The sequence below is a fragment of the Panthera onca genome, chromosome B3, assembly GCF_046562875.1.
Source record: "Panthera onca isolate mPanOnc1 chromosome B3, mPanOnc1 haplotype 2, whole genome shotgun sequence".
Taxonomy (NCBI): domain Eukaryota; kingdom Metazoa; phylum Chordata; class Mammalia; order Carnivora; family Felidae; genus Panthera; species Panthera onca.
This window is the reverse complement of record NC_138344.1, coordinates 64,209,140-64,236,439: the sequence shown is the minus strand read 5'-3', so window position 1 is coordinate 64,236,439 and position 27,300 is coordinate 64,209,140. Positions and strand designations below refer to the sequence as shown.

General features: G+C 36.3%; 1 protein-coding gene across 2 annotated transcripts in view; it reads left to right on the top strand.

The window, feature by feature from the left end:
- FAM98B (family with sequence similarity 98 member B) overlaps positions 1-26,502 on the top strand; it is a 39,790-nt gene extending 13,288 nt beyond the window's left edge. Inside the window, exons 4-9 of one of the 2 annotated variants that reach the window (XR_009606068.3) lie at positions 3,390-3,568; positions 6,382-6,462; positions 7,027-7,143; positions 19,942-20,109; positions 22,403-24,771; positions 26,224-26,502. Coding sequence is in view for 1 of the 2 variants with exons in the window: in XM_060618987.3 (XP_060474970.1) it covers positions 3,390-3,568; positions 6,382-6,462; positions 7,027-7,143; positions 19,942-20,109; positions 22,403-22,810 (953 nt within the window). In the remaining variant the exon portion in view is untranslated. Of the gene's footprint in view, positions 1-3,389; positions 3,569-6,381; positions 6,463-7,026; positions 7,144-19,941; positions 20,110-22,402 lie in introns of both variants that reach the window. The other variant, XM_060618987.3, reaches the window with a different exon arrangement.
- The last annotated feature ends 798 nt before the right edge of the window (positions 26,503-27,300 follow it).

Sequence of the window (27,300 nt, the reverse complement as noted above, 5' to 3'; positions counted from 1 at the left end):
TGGACTCTTTTACAAACATTTTCTCTATAAAATGCGATGCTGTTTGACAGCATTTTACCCACAGTAGAACTTCTTTCAAAATTGGAGTCCATCTTCTCAAACCCTGCTGCTTTATCAATTAAATTTATGGAATATTCTAAATCTCATGTTGTCATTTCAACAATCTTCACAGTATTTCACCATGGGAAGATTCCATCTCAAGTTACCATTTTCTTATCCATCTCGTCATCTGTTACGGTTTGTCATGAGATTGTAGCAGTTCAGTCACATCTTCAGTTCTGCTTCTAGTTCCCTTGCTGTTCCCACAACATCTGCAGTCTTCAGCCTTCAAAGCCATCCATGAGGTTCAGAGTCACCTTTTTCCAGACTCCCGTTAATGTTGGTATTTTGATCTCTTTCCTTGAATCATAAATGTTCTTAATGACATCTAGAGTAACGAATCCTTTCCAGAAGGTTTTCAATTTACTTTGCCTGGATCATCAGAGGAATCACTATGGCAGCTGTAGCCTTAAGGATTATATTTCATAAATAGTAAGACTTAAAAGTCACAATTACTCCTTGATCTGTGGGCTGCAGAATGGATATTGTGTCAGCAGACATGAAAACAGCATTAATCTCATTGTACATTTCTACGAGAGCCCTTGGGTGCATTGTCCATGAGCAGTCGTATTTTGAAGGAAATCTTTTCTTTTGAATAGTAGGTCTCAACAGTGGGCTTAAAATAGTCAATAAACCATGCTGTAAATGGATGTGCTTTCACCCAGGTTTTGTTGTTCTATTCATACAGCACGGGCACAGTAGGTGTAGCATAGTTCGTAAGGGTCCTACGATTTTTACAGTGGTAAATGAGCATTGGCTTCAAGTCCCCAACTGCATTAGCCCCTAACAAGAGGATCAGCCTGTCCTTTGAAGCCAGGTATTGATTTCTCTCTAACTACGAAAAATCCTACATAGCATCTTTCAATAGAAGGCTGTTTCATCTGCACTGAAAATCTGTTGTTTAGTGTAGCCACCTTCATTAATTGTCTTAGCTACATCTTCTGGATAGATATCCAGGGTAGCTTCCTGCAACTTCTATATCACACTTGTTGCTTCACCTTGTACTTCATGCTGTGGAGACACCTTTTTTCCTTAAACTTCATGAATCAACCTCTGCTAGCTTCAAATTCAAACTTCTTTTCTGCAGATTCTTCACCTTTGTTAGCCTTCATAGAATTGAAGGGCATTAGGGCCTTGCTCTGGATTAGATTGGCTTAAGGAATGTTGTAGCTGGGTTTGATCTTGTATTCACACCACTAAAATTTTCTCCATATCAGCAGTCAGGCTGTTGCACCTTCTTATTCTTGTGTTCACTGGAGTAGCACTTTTTTAATCTCCTTCAAAAATTACCAAAATGAGGGGGGACGGACGCCTTGGTAGCTCAGTTAAACGTCCAACTCTTAATTTTGGCTCAGGTCATGATCTCACAGTTCAGTTCATGAGAGTAAGCTCCGCGCTGTCAGTGCCAAGCCCGCTTGGGATTCTTTTTCTCCTTCCCTCTCTGGCCCCTCCTGTGCCCATGCCCCCTCCTTCTCTCCCTCCCTCCCTCTGTCTTTCCCTTCACCCCCCACCCAAATAAATAATAAGCTTAAAAAAAAAAAGTACCAAAATGTGACGCAGGGATACAAAGTGAGCAATGTTGGAAAAATGGCAATGGCACTGATAGACTTGTTCAGCACAGGGTTGCCACAAACCCACCATTTGTAAAAACGCAATCATTTGTGAAGTGTAGTAAAGTGCAGTAAAACTACTTTCAAACAGTTTCTCAGATATTTCTCAGGTGAAGTTGAAATTACTGTATTGTGGGGTGTGTAGGTAGTATGTGTGCATAACTTTATTTATTTAAAAAAATTTTTAGCATTTATTTTTGAGAGAGACAGAGCCAGAACGTGAGTGGGGGAGGGGCAGAGAAAGAGGGAGACAGAATCCGAAGCAGGCTTGGATGTCAGCTGTGCTGACAGCTCAGAGCCTGATGCGGGGCTCAAACCCACAGACGTGAGATCATGACCTGAGCTGAAGTCAGATGCTTCACTGACTGAGCCACCTATGTACCCCTGTGTGTGCATGACTTTAAACAAAAACAAAATTCAGTATTTTAAACACTATAGAATTTAAAACAAAACTGTAATCATGTAAGAGTTTTAAGTAATTTGCTTAAATATGGCTATTGAAAGGATTAAATGACATGGCAGTGAAGGGACTTGTGAACAGCCAGGGGTGGTCTTTTCTAAAGGCCAGTGGTTATTCAAACCACTCTGTCAGCTTATAGGTTGGTTAGAGCTAACATTCTCCCCTGGGTTGAGCACTCTGTTCATATGAGAAAATATTTTCACTTTTACACTTATACGTTCTTAAATTGTTGATTTACTACTGGTAGGTCTCTCCTACTAGACTTTAAACTCTGCAGTAGGTACTATCCCATTTTTTAAAAGTTTCCTCCTGCCCTCTTTAATTTGTCTTTGTGATAAGAATACTTAACATAATGGTCTACCCTCTTAGCAAATTAAAAAAAAAAATATTTTTTTTAATGTTTATTTTTGAGAGACAGAGCATGAGCAGGGGAAGGGCAGAGAGAGAGACACACAGAATCTGAAGCAGGCTTCAGGCTCTGAGCTGTCAGTGCAGGATCCGATGCAGGGCTTGAACTCCAGAACTGTGAGATCATGACTTGAGCTGAAGTCAGAAGCTTAACCGACTAAGCCACCCAGCAAATTTTTAAGTATATGATACAGTATTATTGTTAACTAGTCACTTTCCTATAAAGTTGGTCTCTGGGACTAAATCATCTTGTATAATTGACGAAAATTTATCAGACTTTGCTTGTGATGACTCTGCCAAGTCCTTCTGATTTGAAAGCTTCATTAAAACAGATAACCTGTTTTTCAGAAATTTATATTTGATAACTTCCAGTTTTCCCCCTCCGCCAGCCCCTGGCCACCACCATTCTACCCTCTGCTTTATGAATTTGACTGTGTTAGATTGCTCAGAAAAGTGATATTGCATAGTATTTGTCCTTCTGTGTTTGGCTTATTTCCCTTTGCCTAGTGTCCTTCAGTTTCATCTGTGTGGTCGCAAATGGCTGGATTTCCTTTTTTTTTTTTTTTTTTTTTTTTTTAAGGCTGAGTAATATTCCATTGTATGTATATACCACATTTTCTTTATTCATCTGTTGAAGGGCACTTAAATTGTTACCATATCTTGGCTATTGTGAACAGTACTGCAGAGAACAGGGCAGTGCAAATCTCTTTGAGATCCTGATTTCAGTTCCTTTGGATATATACCTAAAAGTGGGATTTTTAAGAAGTTCTTGCATGTTTTAACATTATTCATTTTTCCTTTTTTCATTATAGTGTTTTTAAGTACAGAGCTTCAAGCTTTACAGATACTACAGAATAAGAAACGTAAAAATTCTCAATTAGATAAAAACAGTGAAATTTATCAAGAAGTTGAAGCTATCTGTGATACTCTTGGTGTACCCAAGTCAGCAACTTCTGACATTCCGCTTATGCTAAACCAAGTGGAATCAAAGGTATCGTATTTATTTTTCATTTCCCAAAAATGGAACTAAATGCTAACATGTAAATGTACTGAAAATGAAAATATTTCCTTTAAGATGCATTCCATTTCAAGAGAAGTTTATCTTCCTGTAAAGTAAATTTTGGATTCTGAGTTCATATGCGTATGTGACTTAATTTGCCAATAGCTAATATTCAGGAATCAGATCTTAATGAGTGAGGGCCTTTAGGCTTTGCAAGAGTATTCTGTGATAGAAATCACTTTGCAAGTTAAAGGATCCCTTTCCTAAGTAAAGTTAGAATGTAGTATAATGAAGTAGAGTAATCCAAAGTTGAAGGCAAACTACATTTTTAAAAAAATGGATATTGTTAATAGAATTGTAATGGGGTTGTCTTTGGCAGTGAGCAATCACAGTTTCTGGTGGATAGGTATTTAGGAAATGTTTGTTGTATAGAAAATAAATGAATGAATAAGTATCCTGATGTAGTTAAAAACAACCACAAGCTGTGTACCTCAAACTTTGTGAAATTTTCTCTTCAATTATTAAACTACTCTTCTTCCCTGTTGAGCCACATATTAGAGAGAATGCTACCCTTGCAGTCCAAATTCCAGCCTGTTTCCTAGGATTCCTCTAGGGGAATAACACAGGATTCATTTTAAAGGAAAAGAACGTTCTTACTCTCAAGAACAGGTTAAAGCTCCATTTTTATACATGCTGTGTTATACTAAATTCTTGGATAAAATATTCCTGCATTGATAATTTAGGAACTGAAAAGATAAAAAGATTTGTCTTAATTGAACATAACAGAATTTTGCTGTCATTAAGATGAAAACACAATTTTAAAAACATTTTTTCTTTTTGTGGAACCTGCAGACCAAAGAATAACTCTTTTTGAATCACTCAAAAGTGTTATGGAGTTAACAAGTTACTCTTCAATGCTTTTCTCTTTTCCTCTGGATTAAGAATGATCTAGGGTTGGCTAAAATGTCTGGGATAATTTCACCTTGAGACAGGTATCTAGGCTTTTTCTAATCTTCCTGTGCTTCTACATATTGATCCCCAAAAGGCTTTTCTTTTTTATGGGTCTCAGTTACAATTAAAAATATCCCTGAACCTGTTGTTTCTCTACTTGTAGTAGGCTATGCATTATGCCTACGTTCAAGTGCTGGCAGGCTAATCTGAAGGTACTTGCTACTGTGGCCATGATGGCCAAATATTTTCCTAAAAGGACTTTGTTCTCCATTCCTTATTGAATATGCTTTGTCACCATTGGGAAAGAAAATTAGTGTTTTCTAACTTGAAGCTGTTCAAGTGTGACTCTAAAGTAATTATAGTAATATTAATGGCAAACATATACATTTACTGTTGTAAATGTTTACATATAATAATTCATTTAATTCTCACGTCACATATCATGAGGTAGTTGCTATTATCTACAACAGCCATATGAGGAAACTGAGGTGCTGAAAGATGGAATAAATTGGACAAGCAAGTTTCTAAGTAGTAGTGGCAGACCTGAAGTTTAAATACAGGCAACCTCCAGAGTCTGTGCTCTTAACTTCCTCTCTGAGTTGAACTCTCAGACTTACTGAAACTGTTGTCCAATGTTGAAATCCTGGGAATGGAACTGAGCATGATTAGATGTAAGAAGTTATAAGTAAACATTCAGAATCCCTCTCGAGTGAGGAGTTACAACTCAGACTTTTAGTAACATATGAAATAATCAAAATTGGAGGTGTTTGCAATAGTTGGTAAATCTACAGAAGTTGAGTATCTTAAGAAAATAAGTTAATTCTTTATAATAAGTAAGAATTGTATTGTTGTAGAGTAGATTTGCCATGAAGCTAATAGAGCTTAAGCTTTGGGGCCTCTCATTTGTACAAGGCTTTCTAAGCTAATTTTTTAAAAAATAGCTTTCTCAAGGTAGAGTTTACATGTCATAAACTTCACTCACTTAAAATAGGTAATTAAATGAATGTTATTTAGAGAGTACAACCATCATCAAAATCTAATTTTAGAACATTTCCATCAGCCTCCAAAGAAACCTTCTGTCCATTTACAGTCACTCCCCATCACTACCAGCAGTTTCCAAGTTAATTTTGTGTTCACGGTTTTTAACTTTTTCTTAAAGAATGCCCTTAACATTAAATAAGCTTGATATTCCTCAAAATCTGAACTGTCTTGATTGTACCTTATAACTAAGAAACTGTAGATATATCATTCTGTTTTGAAATTGTTTTTAGATAATGAAAATTTCTTCAGTTAGGGTGAGCCCAACTTAGGCTATCATTTCTCAGTTGTTTTGTTCGGGATAAATTACTGTTATTGGAATGGCTGATATTGCTAGAGCAAAAACAAATGTCTAATAACTTCTTTACTAAAACAAAAGTGTTTCAAGTAATTCAAATTAGTGGCTTTGCAAAAGTTATGAAATGTGTATGTGGTGACTATAATTTAGAGGACTTGCTCTCTTGCGTTTGGCTGAACAATGAAACCAGAATGCTTGCACTTGGCATGTATGCAGAAGTATGCATAAGAGTGTGCCATTTCAAGGAGAAGCTCCCCAAATTATTTCACATAAGGCCACACAGATTCTCATAGTAAAACCTTTCAGTAGCTACTTCTTTAGTCGTCTATATACATTATTTCTTATTCTGGAAAAGAAGATACTCTGCACTGTGCTGATATTCTTTCCTAGTATGTGAAGGTATATTTCATTTATTTTACTTTAACATTTCACTTATTCAGCATTCAAAACAGCATTTTAAGGATAATGTTTTAAATTAGGGATATACTTTTTCACAATCTTTTATGTTTACTTTTAGGTGAAGGATATTCTCTCAAAAGTCCAGAAAAATCATGTGGGAAAACCACTGCTGAAAATTGATTTAAATCTGGAACAGGCGGTAAAATACCTTGCTTTATTCGCTTTATGTAATTAAATTAGTGAATATGACTTAATTTTATTAGTGGACACCTAGATTTTACAATGGGTAGCATACCTTTATTACTTTAGAGAATTAAAATGGATTGACATCCTAGAGTAATAGGTCCTGGCATTTCAGATTATAAATTGTCCAAGAGTATAGATAGCACCCAGTATGTTAGCATAGTTGTGATTAGAAAAAGATAGTAGCTCAAAAGCCAACAAGGTGGAAATTTTTGGCATTTTCTTTCCTTATTGGTCCAGACCACTTAGCAAGTAGATGTTTTACTTAAAACGCTTGATTGAAGATGAGGTAAAGTCTCTCAGTTGTAGAGTTTAATTCATATGTTTAGCATTTCTGAATATCATAAATGTTCTCTCAGATACTCTTTATTATTAAAAAAAATTTACCATAAAGTTTCATGGGATCAGAAAATGGTTACGAGGCACAGTATCTTTCGAATCAGGAGGTATTGACCACAGTTTTCAAATTTCTGTGTATACAGAGTGTAAAGTTTATGATTTTTGTTTCTGAATTCTTTAGGAACAACTAGAAAGAATCAATGAAGCTCTTTCCTGTGAATATGAATGCCGCCGGCGGATGTTGATGAAACGATTAGATGTGACAGTGCAGTCCTTTGGTTGGTCTGATAGAGCAAAGGTAGGGCTGTTTTCCCATTTGTGTCCTGTAGGTGGTACTCTGTGACAGCTCTTCAGGCTGCACTGTTTGTCATTATGTAATTGTGCCACATTTGCACTTACCACTTACTCTGAAGCACATGCCCAGGCCAACTACTGCTCTTACATAATGATCCTAGTCTTTTGTAAATCCCTGTTTGCAGATATCTTGATTTCTTTCCAAATATTTTCACATTGATTTTAAACTACTACATGTTGTGATTTATGCAATGATAGGCATAAAAGAAGGGGTATCATATGAGGCAGTGAGATAGATACAGTAAACAACCGGTCAAGAAAGGAGACCATTGGAATAGGTGTAGGTAGTGCTGATGCCAGAACAAGTCTTCTGAAAGGTGTTGTAAGGCTCTGGACTGTGTTCTGGTTTAAGAGGAGGTTGGATGGTGGGGGCATTCCCAAATAATGGATTTATCACATAGCTTTCTAGGGAGCTGTCTCCCATCACTCCCATTTTATGCCTTTAAACTGTATTCAGGCTTCGTCTGGGTACCCTGCCCCACTCTGCATCATAGTCTAGAAACTCTCCAGACAGTAAGCTGGGACAGTTAATAGGGCTCGCATCCTTTGCGTCCCCTGTTTCAGGGATTACTGTTCTGTGCTCCTTGATGTCCAGTGTGTGGAAATCACTAGTTCACATGGGTTGTCCACTTTTGTTTCAGGTGGGATGGTAAATCTGGTGCCTCTTACTCTCACATCATACCATCATCATCGTCGTCATCGTTATCGTTACGTTTTTTTGTATTGACTAGGCAGTTCTACCCCATGTTGTATCAGCTGGGGCACTTGTGCAGCTTTATTCAGCTGATGCTGGGACTGGGCTGGAATATTCAAGATGGTTGTCTCATACGTGTGGGTTCTGCTGATTGTTGGTGTGCTTTGCCTGTCTTGGTTCTTAAGTGGTCTCTGTTTCTACGTGGTGTTTTGTATTGGTTTACTATGGCTGCTGTAACAAATTAGCATACACTTAGTGGCTTAAATAATGAACATTTATTCTTACAGTTCTAGAGATCAGAAGTCCTAAAATGAAGGTATTAGCAAGGTTGCATTCCTCCAGATACTATAGGGGAGAATCTCTTTCCTTTATATTTTCTAGCTTCTTAATGCTACCTGCATAGCTTGACTCGACTCGTGACGTCATCCTTTTATCTTCAAAACTAGTAGTGTAAGATCTTCCAGTCTTTCTGTTTCCATTGTCACATCACTTTTTGTGTCTCTCTTACAAGTATTCTTATGATTATACCGGGCCCACTCACATAGTACAGGATAATGTTTGTATCTGAAAATCTTTGAATTAATCACATCTACAGCTGTCAGGTAACATATTCCAGGAATTAGGATGTAGACATCTTTAGGGGAGCTGTTTTTTAATTTACCAGACACCTCATCTTCCTCACCACTATAGGAGGTGATTTTTCTGAATCCTTGCATTCTGAAAATGTATTTATTCTCTTGTCACATTTGATTGATAGTGTGGGTAAATATAAAAATCTAGGTTGAACCTATTTTTCCCTAAAAATACTGAAGGCATTGATTCATTGTTTTCTAGTGTTTCGTGCTACTGGTGAGAAACCTGATGTAGTTCTGTGTCCTTTTGGATAACTTTTAAAATTTTTTCTTGGGAGACTTTTGGGCTTTTTCTTTAGCTTTGGAGTTCTGAAATTTCATAGTAAGTATTTGTATGGATCTTTTCCATTCATTGTGCTAAAACAGTAAATGGACCTTTGAATGTATAGACTCTTATCTTTTATATTTTTCTTCATTAATCTCTTTCATTTTGTTTTATTTTCTCTTTTTGAAATTCTTATTAGATTTTGGACATCCTGTATACATCCACTTAAGTTGCTTTATTTTTTCTCCCATTTTCTATCTGTTTTCCTTTTTTGATACGTTTTCTTAGAAATGCCCTCAATTCGGGGCGCCTGGGTGGCTCGGTCGGTTAAGCATCCAACTTCGGCTCAGGTCACGATCTCGCGGTCCCTGAGTTCGGGCCCCGCGTCGGGCTCTGTGCTGACGGCTCAGAGCCTGGAGCCTGTTTCGGATTCTGTGTCTCCCTCTCTCTGACCCTCCCCCATTAATGCTCGTGCTCTCTCTGTCTCAAAAATAAATAGACGTTAAAAAAAAAAAAATTAAAAAAAAAAAAATGCCCTCAATTTTTTTTTTTTTTTTTAATTTTTTTTAACGTTTATTTATTTTTGAGACAGAGAGAGACAGAGCATGAATGGGGGAGGGGCAGAGAGAGAGGGAGACACAGAATCCGAAGCAGGCTCCAGGCTCTGAGCCATCAGCCCAGAGCCCGACACGGGGCTCAAACTCACAGACCGCGAGATCGTGACCTGAGCTGAAGTCAGACGTTTAACTGACTGAGCCACCCAGGCGCCCCCTCAATTTTATTTTGTATTTGGTATCGAATTTTTGTTTCTGCCATCATTTTTTAATTTCCAGGGAATCTTTTTGATCCTGTAGTTTTCCTTTTTTTCATATTTTTTTTCTTGTTTTATGGATGTATTATCATCTTAAATAAAAATGAAAAATTAAAAAAAAAAGGGTCTTAAATTATCTCTGTTTCCTCCAGCGTAATTTTTTATTGGTTTTTCTTAGTCTCTTGCTTATGGTGGTTTTCCTCAAATGCAGGATGGTTCTTGGTTGCTCATATTAAGAGCAAGATATTGAAAAGCTGTGTGCTTTGCTTTTTAGATTTCACATATAAGTAAAATCGTAGGGTATTTACCTTTCTCTGTCTGGCTTATTTCACTTAGCATTAAACCCTCTAGATCCACTCATGTTGTTGCAAATGGCCAGACTTCATTCTTTATTATGTCTGAATAATATTCCATTATTTGTTTATATACATATGTGTATACACACAGACAATCTCTCCACATCTTTTTTTATCCATTCATCTATCAGTGTCCCCCGATAGGTTGCTTCCTTATCTTGGTTATTATAAGTAATGCTGCAGTGAACATAGGGGTGCGTGTATTTTTTCAAATTAGTGGGTTTTTTCCTTTGGGTAAATAGCCAGAAGTGGTATTACTGGATCATATGGTAGTTCCTATTTTTAATTTTTTGAGGACCCTTCATAATGTTTTCCACAGTTTCTGCACCAATTTATGTTTCCACCAACAGTGCATGAGGGTTCCCTTTTCTCCACATTGTTGCCAACATTTTTTATTTCTTGTCTTTTTGATAGTAGCCATTCTGACAGGTATGAGATGTTATCTCATTGTGGTTTTGATTTGTATTTCACTCATGATGAGTGATACTGAACATCTTTTCATGTGCCTGTTGGCCATCTATAGGTCTTCTTTGAAGAAATGTCTATGTAGGTCCTCTGCCTTTTTAATACGATTTTTTTGGATACTGAGTTGAATGAGTCCTTTATGTATTTTGGATGTTAAACCCTTATTGGTAATATCCTTTCAACCATACCTTCAGTAGGTTGCTGTTTAGTTCTGTTGATTTCCTTTGCTATGAAGAAGGTGTCCTCTTTGGTGTCATCTCATTTGTTTATTTTTGCTTTTGCAGTCCTTGCCTGGGAAGACAGATCGAAAAAATACTGCTGAGACTGATACCAAATAGTTTACTAATTGTTTTCTTTCAGGAATTTTATGGGTTCAGGTCTTAATTTAAGCGTTTAATCCATTTTGAGTTTATTTTTGTGTATGGTGTAAGAAGATAGTCCAGATTCGTTTTTGTACATGTAGCTGTCCAGTTTTCCATTTATTGAAGAGACTGTCCTTTCCACATTGTATATTCTTGCCTTCTTTGTTGTAGATTAATTGACCGTAAAGCATGCATTTATTTCTGGACTCCCTGTTGTGTTAAGATGATCTATGTGTCTGGTTTTTGTACTACCAAACTGTTTTGATTATTATAGTTTGTGTACAGTTTAAAATCAGGGAACATGATATGTACAGTTTTGTTCTTTTTCACAATTCCTTTTGCGAATTGGGGCCTTTTCTGGTTACGTAGGAATTTTAGTACTATTTTATAGTAGTGGTATTCTGGTTCTGTGAAAAATACTGTTGGGGTTTTGATAGAGATTGCATTGAATCTGTAGATTGCTTTGGGTAGTATGGACATTTTAATAATACTAATTCTTCTGATTCATGAGCATGGTACATCTTTCCATTTATTTGTATTCAGTTGCTTTCATCAGTGTCTTGTAATTTTCACTGTACAAGTTTTTCCCCTCATTGGTAAATTTTATTCCTAAGCCTTTATTCCTAGGGTTTTGATTTGTTTTTTTATGCAGTTGTAAATAGATTTGTTTTCTTAATAACTTTCAGATAGTTGTTACTAATATATATAAACAACAGATTTCTTTATATTATCATACAACTTTACTGAGTTCATTTATTGGTTTTAATAGTTTTTTGGTGGAGTCTTTAGGATTTTCTGGATACAATATCAGGTCATCTACACTTAATGACAGTTTTGCTGCTGCTTTCCAGTTTGAATGCCACATTTTTTTCCCCTCCTTGCCTAATTGCCCTGGCTAGGACTTCCTCCATCTTAGAGGGCAGTCTTTCAGCTTTTCACTTTTGAGTGTGATGTTTGCAAAGGTTTTGTCTTATATGGCTTTTATTTTGTTGAGGTATGTTACCCACTGTGTTGAGAGTTTTTACCATTAATGGATGTTGAATTTTGTCAGATGTTTTTTTCTGCATCTATTGAGATGATCGATCATATGATGTTTTCTTTCTTTTTTTTTTTTTTTTTTTTTTTTAAGAAAGAGTGTGAGAGAGAGTATGTGTGAGAGGGGAAGGACAGAGGGAGAGGGAGAGAGCATCTTAAGCAGGCTCCAGGCTGGGCATGGACCCTGATGCGGGCTCAATCTCAGAACTGTGAGGTTATAACCTGAGCTGAAATCAAAAGTCAGATGTTTAACAAACTGAGCCACCCAGGCTTCCTGCCCAATCATAAGATTTTCATCCTTCATTTTGTTAATGTGATGTATCTTGTTTGATTTACAGATGTTAAACCATCTTGTGTCTGTAGAATAAATCCCACTTGATTATGGTGTATATTCATTTTAATGTAATGTTGAATTCGTTTTGCTAATCATTTGTTGAGGAGTTTTGTATCTGTGTTTATCAGGGATATTGGCCTGTAATTTTTTTGTTAGTGCCTTTGTCTGGTTTCAGGGTAATGGTGGCTTTGTAAAATGAGTATGGAAACATTCCATCCTCTTCAGTTTTATGGAATAATTTGAGAAGGGAATGGCAATTAACTCTTTGAATGTTTGGTAGAATTTAGCTTTGAAGCTGTCTGCTCCTGAACTTTTTTTGTTGGGAGTTGTTTGATTCCTGATTAAACTTCATTGCTAATAATCAGTCTATTCAGATTTTCTCTTTCTTCATGATTCAGTCTTGGAAGATTTTATGTTTCTAGGAATTTATGAATTTCTTCTGAGTTGTCCAATTTGTTGGCATATAATTGTTCAATAATCATCTCTTAGGGTCCTTTGTATTTCAATGCTACCAATTGTAATTTCTCTTTCATTTCTTAGTTCTGTTTGGGATATTTTCTGGATGGGTCTGGCAAAAGGTTTTTTTTTTTTTTTTTTTTGGATGAGTCTGGCAAAAGGCTTATCAATTTTGTTTATATTTTCAAATAACCAGCTCTTTGTTCCATTGATCTTTTCTGTTTTTTGTTTTTTTTTTTTAATCTCTAGTGCATTTATTTCTGTTTTGATCTTTATTATTTCCTTCCTTCTGTTAACTTTGGGCTTTGTTCTCCTTTTTCTAGTTCCGTTAGGTGTAGAATATTTGAGGTTTCTCTTGTTTTTTGAGGTAAGCCTTTATTGCTGTGAACTTCTGTCTTAGAACTGCTTTTGTTTTATCCCAAAGATTTTGGAATATTGTGTTTCCATTTTCATTGTCCCAGTATTTTTTTCTTTTTTTCTTTGATTTCTTTGTTGACTCATTGTTTTTTGTTTTTTTTTTTTTTAACACGTTTAATTCCACACGTTTATTTTTTCAGGTTTTCTTTTTTTTTTTTTTTTAATACTTATTTTTGAGAGAGAGAACGAGAGAACGAGCAGGGGAGGGGCAGAGAGAGAGGGAGACACAAGATCAGAAGCAGGCTCCAGGCTCTGAGCTGTCAGCACAGAGCCCAATGCAGGGCTTGAACCCACAGACCACGAGATCATGACCTGAACCCAAGTTGGATCTTAACCAACTTAGCCACCCAGGCACACCTCCGATTTTCTTCTTGTAATTGATTTCTAGTTTCGTGCTGTTGTCGTTGGAAAAGGTGCCTTCTAGGACTTCAGTCTTCTTAAATTTATTGAGATTTCTGTGGCCTAACATGCCATCTGTCCTGGGGAATTTTTTGTGTGCACTTGAAAAGAATGTATGTTCTGCTTTTTTATGTAATGTTTTGTATATATTTATTAAGTCCATTTGGTCTAATGTATTAAGGCCAGTGTTTCCTTGTTGATTTTTCTATCTGGATGATCTATCCATAGGTGTAAGTGGGGAGTTAAAGTCCCCCACTATTATTGTGTTGCTCTCAACTTTTCCTTTTATGTCTGTTAATATTTGCTTTATATATCTAGGTACTTTCTTGTTGGGTACATAAATATTTACAAATGTTATATCCTTCTGTTGGATTGACCTCCTTTTCATTGTGCAATACCCCTGTTTATCTTCTGTTATGGTGTTTGTTTTAAAGTCTGTTTTGTCTGATAAAAGTATTGGTATCCAGTTTTCATTTCCATTTGAATGGAATACCTTTTTTTATTCCATCACTTTCATCCTTTTTTATCTTTAGATCTACAGTGAGTGTCAAGTAAGCAGCATATAAATGGTCCTTGTTCTTTTATCTGTTCAAAACGTACAGGTACCTTTTGATTGGAGAATTTGTTCCATTAACATTTAAAGTAACTATTGATAGGTATGTACTTAATTGCCATTTTGTTCATTGTTTTCTGGTTATTTTTATAGTTCTTCCCTGTCTTCTTCCCTTGCTCTCTTTCCCTGTAGTTTGATGCCTTTCTTCAGTGTTAGGTTTAGCTTCTCTTTGCTTTATTTTTTGTGTATCTATTAATAAGGTTTTTGGTTATGGTTACTATGAGTTTCACATGTAACCTATATATATAGTGGTCTATTTTAAGTTGATGGTCACTTAGAATATGTTAATGAATGCATACTCTGCCTTGCCACCAGTGTTTTATGTTTCTGGCATCATATATTGTGTCATTTTATTTTATATATCCCTTAACTAATTATTGTAGTTATAGTTGTTTTTACTACTGTTGTCTTTTAGCTTTCATACTAGCTTTCATACTAGCATTATAAGTGGTTGATCCACTCCCTACCTTTATTATGTAATTGCTTTTACCAGTGAGATTTTTTTCTTTCATATATTTCCTTATTTCTAGTCATGGCCTTTTATTTCTACTTAAAGAATCCTTTTAATGTTTCTTTTGGGATCTGGCAAGTGTTGATGAACTCTGTTAACTTTATCTTGTCTGGGAAACTCTTACCTCCCTGTCAATCCTGAATGATAACTGTGCTGGATAGCATATTCTTGGTTGTAAGTTTTCCTTTCAGCACATTGAATATATCATGTCACTCCCTTCTGGTCTGCAGGCTTTTTGCTGAAAAATCAGCTGATAGCGTTATGAGAGTTTCCTTGTATATAACTAGTTGTTTTTCACTTTCTGTAAGTTTCTCTCTTTATCTTTAACTTTTGATATTTTAATTATCAATGTGCAATGGTATGGATCTCTTTATTTGGGTTTTTCTTTGCTTCCTGGACCTGAATGTCTGTTTCCTTCCTTAGGGAAATATTCAGCCATTATTCTTTCAAATAAGTTTTCTTGCCTGTTTTTTCTACTTTTCTCATTCTGGAACCCCTAGAATGTGAATATTAGTACATTTGATATCTTGGAGGTCCCTTAAACTATCCTCATTTTTAAAAGTTCTTTTTTCTTTTTGTTGTTCTGATGGTGGTGATTTACAGTACCTTATCTTCCAGGTCACTTTCTGTTCTTCTTTATCATCTAATATGCTTTTTGATTCCCTCTGTCTTTTTTGTTTCATTTGTTGCATGTTTCAGCTTTGATTAGTACTGTCTTACACTTTTGAACAGTAGTACTGTCTTACACTTTATCCATTCTTCTGAGTTTGATGAGCATCTTTATGCCCATTGACTTTGAACTCTGTTTAAGATAACTTCTGTTTCATTCAAAGCTTTTGTTGAGGTTTTGTTTTGTTCTTTTTTTTAAGTTTTTTGTTTTTTTTTTTTTTACATTTCTTTATTTTTGAGAGACAGAGTGAGACAGTGCATGAGTCGGGAAGGGGCAGAGAGAGGAGACACAGTATCTGAAGCAGCCTCCAGGCTCTGAGCAAGCTGTCAGCACAGAGCCTGACACGGGACTTGAACCCATGAACTGTGAGATCATGACCTGAGCTGAAGTTGGGCACTCAACTGACTGAGCCACCCAGGCGCCTGTTTTGTTCTTTTATTTGGAATATATTTCTGTGTTTCCTCATTTTGTCTGACTCTGTTTCTATGTGTTGAGCAAATTGGCTACCTCTCTCCGGATCTTAAAGGAGTGGTTTTATATAGGAGATGTCCTATGGGGCCCAGAAGTGCACTCCCTCCTCATCACCAGAGCCACATGCTCAAGAGGCATTTTCTGTGTGAGCTACGTATACCTCCCTGTTCTAGGACTCGGCCAGTGGGTGAGGCTTTCAGTGGGGTGCCAGCAGCATTAGCATGTTAGATTGAGAGTTCCAAGATGGCACCTGCTAGCATCAGCACTAGCAAAGTAGAATGTGATCTTCAAAAGGGCCCCTGACGGTGTTTTCTGTCTCTAGAGTGTGTCTTAGCAATTGCCTGCCTGTCTGAGCAGCATGAGCCCTCTAAGAGCAGGTTCTCTGTTCCCTGTAGCTCTATGGTTTTCCTGGATGTAATCTCTGTTTTCCAAGTCTGGCTTTGGGGCTCTCTTCTCTCTTGTGCAGGATCTAGAGGTTGGAGTACCTGTGTGGACCTCCAACCCTTCACTCCTCAGGAAGAAGTTCCATGTTTTTGAAATTCTTTCCTGTCTGTGGATTGCTGTGTTGTGGTGTGGGTTTTTTCCCCCCCTCTGGGGGGGGGGGGGGAGGAGGTCTCTGCCACTTTGATTCCTCTTAGTCCCTCCTTGTGGAGGCTCTGTTCATTCAGTTTTCAGGGCTTTTTTTTTGAGGGAATTATTCTATATATAGTTTCATATTTGTTTTGACCAGGGGAGGTAGTGAGTTCAGGATCCTCCTGTGCCACCATCTGAACTGTCCTCTGAGAAACATTTGAGCATAGGAATCATAGAATAGCTATAAGGCAGAGTTGTAGAGCTGTCATTCATGTATTTTCTTTCAAAAAACATTTATTCAGCACCTCATATGTGTCAATCACTGTATGGGAGGTACCAGTTTTATAAATTTAATAGTTTGTTTATATATTGGGTCTCCAGCTTAACCTGATAGAATTTTAATGATGAAAAGGAATTTAAGAATATAAGGAAAACTATGAAATGTAGTGCACTAAAAGGATCTTAATATACTAATTTAGGATACTTTCAGTATGGACCTTAAGTTTACACAGAAATCCAAATCAAGTTTTTTTTTTTTTAATTTTTTTTCATGTTTATTTTTGAGAGAAAGAGAGAGAGAGAGAGAGCATGAGCAGGGGAGGGGCAGAGGGAGACTGAGACACAGAATTTGAAGCAGGCTCCTGGCTCTGAGCTGTTAGCACAGATTATGACCTGAGCTGGCAGGCTCAAAAACAAGTTTTGACAGGTTGTTTTCTTTGAACATTTGGAGTGGCATGGACTCATGGGCACGTTGACTGTTTACTAGCCTTCATCTTGGGGACTTTGAGAAAATATGCCTGTAGGAAGTAACTTGATATTTATCTTCTCATCTTGGTTTTTTTTCTTCATGTTTTAGGTAAAGGAGGTTGTGTTTTTGTTCTTTATTCCTTAGTTTGGATGATTTTTAAAAATCTTTTTCTTAGGGTCAGTTTGTCTTTTCATTTGATCCTTTTCAATTGATTATATGAATACATGCATTGGACCCCAGGTTTTCTTGTTAAATTTAACACATCATTATTATTTTCCCCCTATTTCATGTGTCTGAGATTGTCGAATGACTCATAAAATATTGTTCTATAGCATTTAAACTCTGCAGGATATTTTACCATCTAGGTATACTCTGTTGGTATTGAGGTTTTCTTTAATTTTATCTGTTTGACCCTTAATGAAATCCTTGGCAGCTGAATATTTGTTCATGTCCATGATACATTTCTAAAATGGGATTTTTTGATGAAATAATATGTATAAGTAGATTTTAATATTTTTGATGCATACTGCAGAGTTGCCCTTCAGAAAGATTATATATATTAGTATGGATAATCTGATTTCTTTTCTCTGTTATTTTGTTAGTATTGAGATAGGACTGTGAGTATAATTTTATAGTTTGCTTTTTTCACTGAACATATTGTGATCATTGTCCTGTATCTCTAAAAGTTTTAATACTCTTTTTAAGTTAATTTTTAATTTATTTTTTTTGAGATATGATTCACCATCTTAAAGTGTACGTACGGTTCAGTGGCTTTTAGTTTATTTACTATATTTTTGTTACCATTACTACTGTCTAGTTCCAGAACATTTCCATCACCCTAAAAAGAAACATGTACCCATTCTCTGGCAGCTGCCACTATGATCTGCTTTCTGTCTCTTTGGATTTACCTATTCTGACAGTTCTTATAAGTGGAATCATACACTATGTGGCATTTTATGTCTGGCTCCTTACCATAATGCTTTCAAGATTCATCCGTTGTTTTTTAATATAACAGTACTTCCTTTCAGTATCCTTTTTATGGCTGCATTATATTTTATCATATATAGATGCCATAGTTTACTTTTTTATTTTATACATTTTTTTCCTGTGTTAATTGCTAGGAATACTAATATATGTAATTTTTATTTGTAAATTTCAAAGTATATTCCTATGGTGGATTCCTAAGTGGAAATTTACTGTGTCAAAGGTTATGACTCTTTAAAAAAAAAAAAAAAAAAAAATTTTTTTTAATTTATTTTTTTGAGAGAGCGAGAGTGCAGAGCCTGACACAGGGATCCAACCCACAAACTGTGAGGTCATGACCTGAGCTGAGATCAAGAGTTGGATGCTTAACCAAGTGTGCTACCCAGGTGTCCCAAAGCTTATGACTCTTGATGCTCTTGATTCACATGGCCAAATTGTTTTCTGGAAGGTTTTTATGAATTTAAACTCCGGCCAATAGAGTAAATGAAATTTTGTCCTCACTTTAGTTTGTTTAATATTTAGAATATTAACAGTTTGATTGCTAACTTGATGGTTAAAAAGACTAAATTGTTTTAAGTTGTATATTTTCATTATTAGTGAAGTTTAACTTTTTTCCATAAGCTTATTAGTCATTTGAATTTCCTCTTGTTTCGAAATTTCTTTTTGTCTTGCCTTTTTTCCCCTTTGGGTCTTCCTGTTTTCCTTTTGATTGAGCTTTTTATATATTAAGGAAGTTAGCTAGTTGATTTATTTGTGGAATATATTTACACCACTTGTTTTATGTTTTTGATGTATAGAAATTTTAATCTTTATGATATAGGTAAGTTTTTCAATTTAAATTAAAACTTGAAACACTGAACTCTTTAGTGTATTTGGAATTCTCTGTTATATGGTATGCCTTATTACTGTTCCATTGTTCAACAGTTCATTCCAACACCATTTAAAAATTAATCCATTCCTTTCTCACTGATTTTTTTTTTACTCCCTTCCCCCATTTCTCACTGATCTTTGATGCCTCCTCTGTCATTTCTTGCATTCATATATTTATGAGGTTCTGAATCTCATTTGCCTATTTTGTTTCATCAGTCTATTTTTACCCCAAGTCCTATTTAGGCTGAGGTAGGATAGTGTATTGTTATCTCTACCTGTGCCTGGGGTAAGGCAGGGTCAGCTGGAGCCAGGCACAGCTGGGACTCTGTGTATTTTGGGGGAACTGTTTAAGCTTTCCCGGTCTCATTTCTTTTTCCATCTGCAAAAGGGGATAATAAAAGCAACCATTTTTTAAAAGGTATTTTAAGAATTAGAAATGATTATTAAGTGGACAGTATCCTGGCATATTTAATAACTACTCAAGGAATGTGAGCTGTTAAGACTGATGATGATATATCATATATTAATATTTAGCCCTCTTTCAAAATTCTTTCAGTTGTATTTACATATATAGCTTCTGGATTAACTTTAGATTCCTTTTTTCTCCCCATCCTATCACAAACCATTCCAGTAGGATTATGATACATTTATAAGCTAATGTGGTGGGAAAATGACATTACTCGCTGTCCCTATCCAGAAACTTGGCATTTCTCTCTATTCACTCAAGTTTTCCTTTTGTTTTTATAAGCTTTACTTAATGTCTCCTTCTTAAAGGTCCTATAAGTGATTTTTGGTTAAAGTTATTTTCAGCTATTTTGTTATTAGCTATGGATGGAATCTTTTTGTGTGTGTTACTTTTTTAATGACTTGTTATTGGTAGTTATGCGTTCTTTAGGGATCTGTTGGTCTGTTTTTTTCATTCTGCATACAAATGATGAGCTATTTAATATTTTGCTCTTTTCCATTTCTTTCCTTGTGCATGATCTCTTTTTTTTTTCTTTCTGAAGATTATGATTTATTGTTCTTTCACTGAAATGTTCTTTGGTTCCTTTTCCCCCCTAACTTTGGTTATTTAGGTAAAAACAGATGACATAGCAAGAATTTACCAGCCGAAGCGTTATGCTTTATCACCGAAGACAACGATTACATTGGCACATCTACTTGCTGCTCGTGAAGATCTATCCAAGATCATTAGAACAAGTAGCGGCTCCAGCCGAGAGAAGACGGCATGTGCCATTAATAAGGTTGGTTTTTCTTTTCAGTGCAATGGAGAATGAATTTATAATATCCTCATTTGATGTTTTTACAGATTTTAATCCATTTTTGTTGTGTAGCTTGGTAAACTCCTAGGAAAGAGAGTGGTGAAAGCATTTCAGTTCATCTAGGCTTAGTTATGTTTTGTGTGTGCATGTTCATTTGAATTTCTGTATTGATAAATTAAGCCACAGTTTAATTTGCATTGGAAGAATGAAGAATTGTTTTTGTCAATAGCTTTAGCAAGAATTAATTTGCCTTCTAAGAATGTCATTTTTTTTTTTTTTTTTTTTGTCAGTAAAAATGTGTAGTATTTAAGTACTAACAGATTCCTTATATACTTGGGAACGAAGGAAGAGTACTTGCTTGAGAGTCATACAGATCAGGATTCACATCCTAGCTGTATCATTTGCAGAGAGAAATCACCTTGGGCAAGTTACTGAGTGTTTTGGAGGTTCCATTTTCTGATTCAGAGTATAGATCCATTTCTCCAACACTGCTTTTAAACAAGCTCAAAGAGACCGAATCTTTTACTTTACAATAGCAGCAATAGTGATAAACTAATCTAGATTTGTCAGTTTGAGTGGCATGTATGGCAGAGTTTATTACAAAAGAGCAAAAAACCAGAAGGGATTTGGGCAATTTTAAAACATTGCTCCTCACTCGGTATAGTGAAAAAAGTATTCTCTATACAGGATGTCTTGCTAGAGGGGTGGTTTGTATGTAAAGTTAGTTATTGCTAAGTTAGTCACCAGTGTTTGTTCCTCTCTCTTCCATTTTAGATCATTCTCCTCTAGCTTCTGAAAGTATTGTCTTTAAATGTGTTACTTAGTATCTTCTATCAGGCGATGATCTAGTCTTGCCATATTAAGAGTTCTACTTCTTAAGTGACATTGTCCATCTCTTTTCCAAGTTTGTAGTCTAATTATTTGAAGGCAGTCTTACCAGTTCTTGCAACACTGTCCCCATATAGCCATCCACGTAGCATGTTTGATGGTGAGACCAATGAAAATAACAACCAAGAAAAGTTCTTTTTCATTGGTGATTGGGACATTATTGGTGACTTTAAAAGAGTGTTTGCATTCTTCAAACTTTGGCCCATAGTAAGGGTGTTGTACTTGTTTTTTGTTTATGACATAAATTACTAAAACATGGTTTTGATTAGAGGATCAATGGAAGTAGAACCCAGTTGATTTATAGGTCATTTTGGTTGAGGCATTTACTGTTGTACCTTCTTTCCTGAAAGAAACTAGCACGAAGCTAGTTTCCTAGCTTCCTTGCTCACCACTGTCTGTTTTTCTTTATGGGCATATCAAGTAGCTCCTTTATACAGAAGGCTGGGGACTTAAACCAAACTCTTCCCTGACTTATCCTTCAAAGTATTGTCAAGCATGGTTAAGAAAGCCTAGTTAAGTCTTTTTTTTCTGTATAATAATATAGTAACTGGTATCATTGAAAGTTTGTGAGGTTAAGTTTCAAAGAAGGGAATAGTTCATTGAGAATCCTTTTATCTCTGGAATAATACCTTGGATAATAGTCATTATATTCCTCTCTGACATCTCATTAAATCCACATGTCATTATATATACTTCATACTTTGTTAAAATAAAATGTGCTTAGAATATAGTCTTTTATTGGATAACCCATGACCAAATGAATGGCAGTGGAAAGTCCAGAGTTGTTGTATAGATAGGAAGTTAATTAATATAGGGTGAATAGTTTACGTATATTGAAAGTGTTCTGCTTAAAATATTTTAGTGTGGTGGGTACTACATTTGTTACAGAATTTGGTAAACAGAGGTGTGCAGCTCAGTCAGTTAAGTGTCTGACTCCTGATTTCAGCTTAGGTTCTGATCTCATGCTTGTGAGATTGAGCCCCACATCAGGCTCCACACTGGGCAGGGAGTCTGCTTAAGATTCTCTCTCCCTCTCCCTCTGCCCCTCCCCTGCTCATGCATGCACATGCATGGGCTCACTCTCTCTCAAAAAAAAAAAAAATTTTTTTTTTTGGTAAGCAAATATAAATAAGGAGAAATTAACAAAGCCTTTAAGTTTCTGAAATATTCCCCAGATTATTTAAAAATAATACCATGTTGTGAGGAATTTTTCACATATCACATATTTTCAATATTAATCTGTACTGCATGTCTGATACTTCCACGTCCTTAAATGTTTGGCTTCTTTTTCCTTATGAGAAGAGTAAGTTCAGTACCACTTAAATCCTTTATCTAAATTGTAACTTCTAAAATATTAGAAACTGAAAGACCATGTTTCTTCACACAGGTGCTGATGGGAAGGGTGCCTGACAGAGGAGGAAGGCCAAATGAAATTGAACCGCCGCCCCCGGAAATGCCCCCTTGGCAAAAGAGACAAGAAGGCGGCGGAAGGGGTGGTTGGGGTGGTGGGGGTGGTGGGGGTGGTCGAGGAGGTGGTGGGGGTGGAAGAGGTGGCTGGGGAGGTGGAGGAGGTTGGGGAGGTGGTGGGGGAGGAGGAGGAGGTGGTGGAGGAGGGTGGGGTGGAAGTGGGGGAGGGGGCGGTAGAGGAGGAGGTTTCCAAGGCAGGGGAGATTATGGTGGGAGGGGAGATTATGGTGGAAGAGGAGGAGGCTATGGTGGAAGAGGAGGGGGCTATGGGGGACGAGGTTATGGAGATCCATATGGGGGAGGTGGTGGTGGATATAGAAGGTATTAAAAACCACCAAAATTAGATAGCAGTGCTTACTTCTTAGTAGGGACATTAGGTGTAGTGTTCTAAGTAACATACTTGAATGTCAGCTTTCAAGTAAACACCATGTTAGCTTCCTTGTTATCATTCTTAAATTGGGTTAATATGTAAGAGCATTGTTTTTATACTACCATTTGATCTCTTAGACAAAGTGATGATTTTTCCATATTCTGTGTACCCTTGAGCATGTCTTTTTAAAAAACAAAAAATGAACAAAAATTATTTTTAAAAATGTAAATATTTATTACCATCAAACTTGGAAAATGGAAAGTATTTTATTGTCATGATTGAATTTAGATTGTTACCCGTATTTTATTCAGGTTTGAAACATAAATTACCCCACTTGTAATGGAAAGGAATATAGACTATTGCCTCATCTGTATTCCTGTGGCTGTGTTTTGTATTTGTTAATTATTCTTTATGAAATAGGGAAAGGGACTTATCTGATAGTTGTGTTCAATAGGTAGTTGTCATGACCTGTTTGCTCTTCTTTAGGAAACAATTTCTCGCCAGGCTTCTGTTAAAGTTCCATTAATTGAAGCTCACATCTACTTTTTGCAATGCATATTTGATTTATTTTCCAAGTGGATTTGAAACCTGGGATTTTGTTTGACAAAGCAAAGTTAAAGACTGAAGTCAGAATTTATTCTGAAGGGATTAAGACAAGTAATTTTACATTACGATGTAGAAAATACTCATATAAATTGGTCTCTTCATCACTTATGCCATCGCTTTAGGTGTTTGAATATTAAAAGGCAGGCTGAGCTGCACTGCTCAGGATTAGGGCAGTTATTTCCTGTTTCAGTCCATCAGAGGCAGGATTCAAGGCATCCCTTAGAAATTCTGATTCACAGCTAGATTTGGGAAACCGGCTTAGTGAATGGTTACATGTGGTCTGGTGGTTGGAACAGGTAAAGGTTTGGAGATGAGGAGTTGTGAATTTGAATCATGGCACTAGCCCAGGGGCGCTGTGAGGTGAACCGACCACAGCTCTCAAGGACTGATTTGTCCTCATCTGTCAGATGGGGATTGTGACACTTGATCTCTTCTCAAACTGTTTCATAAAGACCTAAGTACAGTGCGATTTGTTGAGGGCTGTTGTAAATGGTTTAAGAAGTGGGCTCAGTACTGCATTCTTCTTTTAGTAAAGAGAGCTAGATAAGATAGTCACACACGTTTTTTCATGTCCACTATAAAATGTCCTGGTGTGGGTGCCTGGTTAACACCTGTGCATAACAACTTCCTCTGATCTAACAAACTCAACAGATAGAAAGTGGAGTACCAGTGGACACATGGTATTTGGCATTTGGCAGTTTCGTTGTTGTTTTGCTTCCAGTAAACCCTATAGTGAAATCTAAAATAATGTTAAAACTTTAAGGGTAAATATACTGCAGTCTTTGCCATGTATTTTTCAAGCTAACTCTTCAAAGAAATTTGTTCAGGATAGGAAAACATAAACTTTAGGTTATTTGTAAAATAGATTTTTAAAATGTGTTTATATTTAATGAATATACTTAATTTCATTTGTGATAGTTGGAAAAAAAGGCTTTCCATAATTAAGAAAAAACTTTTTTCAATAGCTATGAACTCTGAAAAATAAATAATTTTTAAAAATACATAATCAAAGACTACTGGACTATAGTTGCTGATACAGAACGGGTTTCCAACTACTTTAACTTCTTTTATCACTAGAGGTTTATGGCAAATAATTGCAGAAACATTAATTTATCCATTTCTGTAACACCTCTGTGTACTTTCATAGGAGTGCTGTTGGGTTATCCACTGTACTCACTGTGTTATGCAAGTTTATCACTTGCTCCTGGAATTGTATTGGAGCTGGGACCACTGCTGTTTATACATTCCTATAAATGTCACTTGAGTGAAAACCAGGGTGATCTAGACCCTAATATCTTACTCTCTCCTGGAAGGTAGGATTTTCATGATACCTTTTTTCAGTAAAAATTTCATTTGTAGAAGAGTGTCCTGTGCAATATCTAGGCCAGCAATAGGCAATTTGGGGCTTTGATGTGAAGAGCCATAATGTAAAAATGTTTTATAAATTGAGGGCAATGCATATATAGAGTATGATGAATGGTACATGACTGCTTTCTGCAATCTAATACCTTTTGATGTGCCTACTCTTCTAATTTCATTTTTCCTATTCTCTCATTTATCCTCCTCTCCCACCCCCTACCTTAGTCTAGCCTTTGGTATCAAATAGCCCATGTACATATGACCTTACTGAGAGACTCTGCATTAAAGAAGTAACTAATCTCTTAAACATTAAAGAAAAGGGGGGTGGGGGTGGGGTGGGGAAACACCTGGGTAGCTCAGTCAGTTAAGCATCCAACTTCTGCTCAGATCATGATCTCATGGTTTGTGGGTTTGAGCCCTGTGTCGGGCTCTGTGCTGACCACTCAAAGGCTGGAGCCTGATTCGGATTCTGTGTTTCCCTCCCTCTCTGCCCCTCCCCTGCTCACACTGTCTCTTTCTCTCTCTAAAAAATAAACATTAAAAAAAAATAATCTCTTATCTGGACTATATAAAGAATTTGTGTTCCCATCCATTGTAGACGTGAGCTCTCAGCGAAAGAAGGGATCGGGTATTTTTTTTGAACCTATTCCCTTATGTTCTGTAGATCAGGGAAACCTTGCCTCTCTAAGCAGAAAAACACATTTTAAACCAAGAACACTTAATTACCTATGTGTCAAAAGAAGGTCGGTAACCCAAAAAAGATTTGTGACCAGAGAATGTTCTGAGCAATGAGAACTCCTTATAAGGAGCACAGGGTGGAGAAATTTGGGATGGGAACTGGGGATGGAAGAGAGGAAAGAGAGGAGGCAGTTTAATCTCTTCTTCAGAGTCAGGTTGTCAATGTGACTTGAAGTGTTACGAATTGCCAAAATGATAGATACACCCACATCCAAATGTACAAGAATGCATTCCTCAGAATTTGAGTGATTGGAATTTACCCCACTCTTTATTGGTCTGGTTAAACAAAAGTTGGCTGAGGATTAAGGGAAAGCTACGGCTATCTCTTAATCACTCTAAGTAATCATGAACACAAACGAATTGCTGTGGGTGGTCTACCCTGGACTGAACCACCCTCTCTACCAGTTTCACGCACAACTTCAAAGTTCTTTACTTGCTAGTTTTCTTAGAACTGTGGGATTAAAGACAAAAGCCACAGAGAAATGGCAAGCTCAAATTTGTCTCCTTCATTGTGAAATATTCATAGGCAATATTTTGGGACCACTGTGAGTCCTGATGCAGTAAGATGGGAAAAGGTCGAATATTTTTGAACTGTTATTTCTGCATGTTCTGAAACGATTTAGATAAGACTTCTACTGAATAATTAGTTGCTTTGCTTTTCCTTCCAGGAAAACTCAGTTTGGTTAATAAGCGAGTGGTGTCAGCTGTGGATTATAGTAAAAATTCAAGAGAAGCTTCTATATATTCATGAACTAGAAGAAACACAAGACAGCTATGTGGTAGAGATCCTAATATCTTTTATCATATAAATATTACACAAAGAAAACTTACATTAGATATTAAAAAAAAAAAAACCTTTACAATCTGTACACTTGTTTTTTTCCTTGCAGTTCTTTTACATTGTACATCCTTAGACAGAAATTCACAAGTGGTCAGTAAAAAGGCAAGTCAATTACCGAAGAAAATGAGAAGTAATGTTGTTGACAGAACAAGATTTATCCTTATTTTGACAGATAAATATGTGCTCAAACTTATTTCAAGTCCGTACAAGACAAAAATTGTATCCTAGGCTTGACCAAAATTTTTTCCAGATTATTTCTATATTCCACTAATCCCATGTAACTCAGTGCAAATAATACTAATTTACATACTGTTCTTCTTTGGCCCTTCCTGGACTGCAAAAACTTGTGATAAAACTGCTTCTTATCCATTTCAGTGATAAATTCTGGAATGTTTGAGACCTCTAGCCATACACATTTGACTGATTAACGGAGTTCTGACCTTTGGAGTTCTAGGATTACAGATTACACAGAAACTAACCTAGGGTCTGTATTTTGGAGGGTAAGGAGAATGAAAAAAAAATTTGTGTTAGATAACTATATAAAGAAATTGAGCTGTACCGCCTTTGGTCTTTATCAGAGGAAAAGAACAGTGAAGAGTATTTAAAGATTATCATAAATTTGTTCCAGATAAGGTAAGTAGCAAAGTGCTTCTTAAGTTAGATACCAGGTGATGGACTTAAGCAGCCTTCTGGGGGGATTTCTGAGTTTAGATTTAGGAAAGGGTAAATTTGTGTGTAAAGTAATTCTTTGAAACACTAACTGAAAGCTACTCACTAACTTTGTCACTAAAGCTCAGAGCAAGGAGGTATGCAAATGGGAACTGGTCTTTCATCAAAGAAACTTCTTAAATAGTCTGAATCCCCCAAGGAAACTATACTGTATATGTTCTTTGTATTCTGATTA